General features: G+C 39.3%; 1 protein-coding gene across 1 annotated transcript in view; it reads left to right on the top strand.

Moving 5' to 3' along the window:
- The window catches only part of LOC104081051 (glycine dehydrogenase (decarboxylating), mitochondrial-like), a gene marked incomplete at its 3' end in the record, with an annotated part of 19,813 nt that overhangs the window by 3,315 nt on the left and 10,367 nt on the right, over positions 1–6,131 (top strand). Inside the window, exon 2 of the mRNA XM_009583644.1 lies at positions 4,664–4,828. Coding sequence (XP_009581939.1) covers positions 4,664–4,828 — 165 coding nt within the window. The remainder of the gene's footprint in view (positions 1–4,663; positions 4,829–6,131) is intronic.

Genomic DNA, 6,131 nt, shown 5'->3' with positions numbered 1-6,131 from the left:
TCCCTAGTAGCATACCAAATTAATTCTGTGCCCTGCCGTGAACGTAAATGAATAACTGAAGATGTGAAGAATATTTGGTTTCAGAAATCAGCTTACATATAGGCTTCTTATTAACGTATATGTCAAAACAGTGTAGTATTTATTTTGGGAGCTTAAATGGATAAAAATACCTATCAGGCCTTGAAAATCAAGAACGCCTTTAAAGGCACACTGATACCATACAACGGAGCATGAGGCAGAGGTCTCCAAAGTACAGCTCACTTGATTACTTTGCCCCCAGACATTAAATATGTAAGAATAAAGTACCTGTACCAAGGACACCTGCAATCTTTACATCAGTAGTGTAACTTACTACACTTATTAGCTAGTAGCACTCAGCACTTATGCATTGCATTCTGAAAATTACTGTGCACTGTGCAAAAGTCTGATATAAACATTACGCAGCTGGTTTCTACTTGTAGACCAGATACAGAAGACTGCACAAGCAACTACAAAGCATGCCAAACTGGCAGTAAATTCAGTGTTTATGCTCTGAGTGGAAAATGGCACATCGCCATGCCCTATCATAAGACCATCCAGCTTTCTCAAACCCATGGGTAAGATACTGTTCTAGGAACATCCTTATAACTTCTCTTCAAAGATGCATAAAGTGCCAAGTGATGCATCTGGAACTCTATATACGCTACAGCATTTGGGAGTTTTACACGCTGGATGGAACTGCTTGCAGTTGGATAGCTCCTAGTTGGACAGCTTTACTCTAGTATCTTTCCACACTGCAGTATTTATGTATGTGCCTATTTAAATTAAATACAGCTTTTTTGTTTTGTTTTGTTTAAGTTTTGGCCTTAACAGTGATGTCCAGTCCATAAAATAATTTTAAAATTTCATGTATTCATGACTGAACTTCAGTCTCAGTTTTCCAGTGTTGTCAGATGTATGAATTATCTTTTTTCTGTGGCTCATGTATGTTGGTTTTAAATTCTACTAGTGGCCTGTCCTTACTTTAAGTTTGTTTCATCTTATTAATTGTCAGATCTCAAAAAGAATACTTTGTATAACTGGAAATCCAAATAAATTCTAGCTCTGCCATTGCATGAGATTAGTCTCGCAGATGTCTAAAACTGCAAGAACATGATTTATAACAAGGGAAAAAATATTGTGTTAATTACAAATACATTAACTTTCCAGAGATTCAGTCAAAGTATAGAAAAATTACTAAGTAAGATACATGGTGAACTGTTTTGCTAGAACTTACTGTATATTAAGAAATAAATTAGGCTTAGTCTTAGATCTTACTGACCGTACACCTACAAATACTAATCAAGAACAAGTTCATTGAATATTGCTTGATAATGGAGTTTTCTGAATCTTTGCGTGGAAGCAAGATATATACTTCATATATATATACTTAAAGATATATACTTTATACTTCAGTATAAAGAAGCCATAATTGTTAATCTTGCAGTTAATGTATAGTCTGCTTCTTTTGTTGTTAAACCTACAACAAACCCAACTGCCAAGTACGAAAGCTTCTGCTCTTTCATAAGCCAGGTCTTTTGATGAGTGACCTAGCTTTTGGCTGAAAGCATGCTTCTTAGATACTTCTTGCTTTTATGCCAGGTTTTCTTTTAAAACCTTCATTGGTATCTTAAGGTTGGTATTCTTACAAGTATTTCTGAGAGTAGGATGAGGCAAACGGCGAAACACTAAACTAAAGCAAAGAGTTATAAAAGCTACAAAAACTGAAGCCACTTACTACCAAACTCCTGAAGGTCAGGCACTGGCTTAGGAAAGATGCCACAAGCTTGTCATGGAAGGTTTCTTTTGTGTCATGACCTGTCTGCCTTAATTAGTTTGGGAGCGTTTGTCCAGAGAAGTATTTTTGGTCAGACCAGATGCTGACTGGAGATCATGTTTTCCTCCAGTTTGATTGAGCAAGAGCCAGTTTGTAGTTGTGTTCCTTGCCACGATGGTAATTCTTCCTTTTCATTTTAATGTCGTTGGTACTGGAGTTGAATTATGTGCAGAATAGCCACTTGAACAAACATAAGCAGAAGAGAGGGGGTTTTTGAATGAGAGATGGTTTAGTACGCTTTTTAGAGATTTGATTTATGTAAAAGTTTACTTTAGAAATTACTTTTGCTTTTAAAGAGTTTGCTTTTAAATGACTTTAAAAAGTCACTTAACGTGTAGTATAGATACAGGCAGAAGTCAGATTGCAGACTAAAGCCAGCTATATTATTTGAAGAAATCGTGAAGAATTAGAATTATTATATTAAAAGATTTAGATGCTTAGACAGTGCCAAACAACTTTCAAAAAAAAAATAAAGTGTTTAAATAAATGTTTTTATGTTATAAAAGGTGTCTTTACCTGTACAACTGTTAAAGTTCATGCTCTGTAGTTTGCGGTAATACTGGCATTCAAGATTTCTTGGTTGAGTTTTTTCCATCCTTTCTGAAATTGGTTGGTTTTACTTCAACTGTGTTTACCATTCAAAAGCATAATATCGAAATCACAAAGCTTCATTGAATCTGTTTTCTAGTATAGTGTACTATCCCAGCTATGTGGGGTAGGATTGAGGTTATTCAAGGGAACCATCAATTTAGCAGCTTCTTAGTAGCACTTTAAGAGTAGATTTATTTATTTATTTTACACAGTATAAAAACTTCATGTAAAAAATCATTTGAGCATAAACTATAAGTGGAAATTCTTGAGGCTTTTTTAGTAGGTTTCTGGGTAGCTGATTTGAGTGGTCTGCTTTGAAGCACTCATTGCAAAGTCTATCTCTAATTATATAAGATAAAATCTTAGGAAAGGGGGTTCTCATCAAGCAAGGAGTTGTGAACATTACTCACATCTTAAGAAAGCTGCTTTGTCTTTAAAAAAAATAGAGAATTTTGCACCACATGAACTGCTTGATTTTATTTTTCTTCTCTTGCACTGAGTAATATTTCCATAATGCATTTCAGTTAATCTCAATTTATTAGTCTACTTTTCGCTCTTCCTGCAAGTTATAATGCAAAAAAAAGGCCTTTAGCTTAAATCAAATGGGAAAGTAAGATCATTAACTTCAAGTACAGAGGAGTTTCTTTTACTAAGCAGGAAAACTTGCAAAGGAGTTGGGATTAACTCTTTTTATTGGTGAGAACTGAGTGGGCAGGGGGACCATTCAGAAAACAAATATTTACACTCCCAGATTGAAAATTTATCTGATAAGCTGAAAACTGAGTTTAGCAGCCATGGAGAAAAAAAAATTATTAGTATTGAGATGTTGCATGCAGCCCAGGACATGGTCTCACTGTGGACCATGCAGTAAAGTATATGATGATTACGTAGTTTAGAGTTAGACTCGGCTAAGAAGCAGGAAAAACCTTCAATATTTGGGAAAAAGATGAATAATTATCTAATTTGATATATAGCTATTGCTTTCTGTCACTGTACTGAATAGTATATGTGAGAAATTTGAGCAAATACATCCTTTACATAGACACTAAATACGTTAGCATCATATATTACACTTTGAGTTCACTTACTGAGTATGTCCTTCTTTCTAGCTCTTCCATTCTCTTCTTCAGGACTTTTTTCTGACCTGCCCTCTGGCATTACTATTTTGTTGCTCCTCTCATCTTGCTCTATACCACAGGTTCTGCAGCTTGTTCTTTAAAAATCTTTGTTGCTTACCTTCTATTGACTTGACATGACTTCAGCTTCCAAATACTTCAGTCTCTCTTCAAAGATTATACCTTCACCCATAAGCATTTTTCAAAAGTCTAGGGCTTACTACAGCCTATTCAGGAAACAAACTGTTGTTTTCTTCCATTGCTAGAAAACAGAGGCCACGAGTGTTCCCACTTATCACTTGTTTCTGGCCACTACTCTGAACTCAAACTGGCGTAAAGTCTGTCCTGAGCCACCGTGGAATCCAGTACCCAAATTTCCATCAGTGAGAGGAGACCCTGATCTCTGTTCTTGCCTTTCATCCCTGGACCCATGCTGCTTTGTTTTTCTGGCCTGTTATAATGGAGTGTTTGCCTTAGGTTGTTGCCTTTTCGAAGGAATTGCTTATGTTGCCTCTACGGTTTTGTTCTCCAAATAACAGTAGATAAAACTCACATCAGTCTCACTTCCCTCTACTAACGTATATGGAAACTGTCATTTCACAAGAAGTTGCGTATTTCTGAGCTTGATCTGTGAAATGCCAAGTGCCTTTCCTCCCATGAGTGGAGAAGACTTGGCAAGTAAAGGGCTTCAGAAACAGTATTGAAAGATAATGGCAATACCTAGACATGATTAAACTAAGCATTCTCATTTGGATATTGTGACTTGACTCAATTCTCCCACACTCGGCGCCTACTTCCCCTCTCCCTTCCTCAAGATGCACTCACACCTCTCTTCTAAAAGTAATTTCTCTTTTCAAAATGGAGAAATAGCATTCTTCTCCTGTAAAAAGCCAAGTCAATACCAGAAGAGAAAATATTCTCAGGCTTCCAGGACAGTAATAAATTACAGCCATCTAAAAATAACTGTTTTCTAACAAACTTTCATGTTAGTGAGTTATGCTTTACAATTTATTTTTCCTATGACATAGTTCAGTTACATATTGGCATAATTCTGTTACACATTTATTTTCCTAGACCCAAACTCAGAATTCTTTTCTTACAGGGTTACCCAGTATACTCCTTACCAACCTGAGGTTTCCCAGGGCAGGCTGGAGAGCCTGCTAAATTACCAAACCATGGTGTGTGATATCACAGGAATGGATGTGGCTAACGCATCTTTGCTGGATGAGGGGACAGCTGCTGCAGAAGCCATGCAATTATGTCACAGGTACTGTTTAAATGTATGGTTAAATCACAGCAGGAAGGTATTTTTGAGTTTTAAAGGCATCTCCCCTGTGTAGGCATGGATAGGTGAGTGGGTTGAAATTGAGTGTGGCCTTTTCACTGTGAGCAGATCACTAAACGATTATAGCTCATGTTATTAAGCCCCCAGAGAAGTTCCCGGTGGTAATGTGAATGTTTAACTCAGACATCTAAGGCCTTAAGAAACCTAAGGACCTGGAGACCAGGGGAAAGTCTAGAGCAAGGAGCTCTCCTTAGTGGAGGAGAGTCAGATTAGAGAATACTTAAGCAAACTGGACATACACAAGTCCGTGGCCCCTGATGTGATGCACCCATGAGTGCCGAGGGACCCACCTCATGTCATTGCAAGGCCACTCTTGATTATCTCTGAATGATCATGGCGACTGGGAGAGGTGTCTCAGCACCAAAGGAAAGCAAATGTCCCTCCTATCTTCGGGAAGGACAGGAATGAGGATGCAGGGAGCTACCAGCCAGTCAGGCTCACCTCGATTCCTCGAAGGTGATGGAAGATTCACACTTCCAGGCATATGAAGGACAAGAAGGTAATCAGGAGTCACCAGCATGGATTCATACAGCGGAAGTCATGCTTGACCAACCTGATAACTTTCTACAATTAAATGGCTGTCTTGGTAGATGAGGGGAGAGCAGTGGGTATTGTCTACCTTGACGGTGTCCTTAAATCCTCACAGAGAAACTGAAGAAGTATGGGCTGGATGAGGAGAGAGTGAGGTGGATTGAAAACTGGCTGAATGGCTGGTCCCAGAGAGTGGTGATCGGTGACATGAAGTCTAGTTGGAGGCCAGTTATTAATGGCGTACCCCAGGGGCGACACTGGGTCCAATTAATGATCTGGATGATGGGGCAGAGCGTATCCTCAGCAAGTTTGCTGGTTATGCAAGAGGAGCAGCTGATACACCAGAGGGTTGTGCTGTCATCCAGAGGGACCTTGACAGGCTGGAGAAATGAGCTGACAGGAACCTCATGAAGCTCAACAAGGGGAAGTGCAAAGTGCTGCACCTGCGGAGGAACAACCCCAGGCATATGGGGTACCTGCTGGGCACTGGCAGGCTGGAAAGCAGCTTTGCAGAGTTGAACATGAGCCAGCAATGTGCTCTGCTGGCAAAGAAGGCAAATGGTATCCTGGGCTGCATTAGGAGGAGTGTTGCCAACAAGTCAAGAGAGGTGATCCTTGCCCTCTCCTGAGCACTGGTGAGGCCACACCTGGGAATGCTGTGTCCAGTTCTGGGCTCCGCAGTACAAGAGGGGCA

The sequence above is a fragment of the Fulmarus glacialis genome, unplaced genomic scaffold (assembly GCF_000690835.1).
Source record: "Fulmarus glacialis isolate BGI_N327 unplaced genomic scaffold, ASM69083v1 scaffold8208, whole genome shotgun sequence".
Lineage (NCBI taxonomy): Eukaryota > Metazoa > Chordata > Aves > Procellariiformes > Procellariidae > Fulmarus > Fulmarus glacialis.
This window is presented reverse-complemented; position numbering and strand designations above follow the sequence as displayed.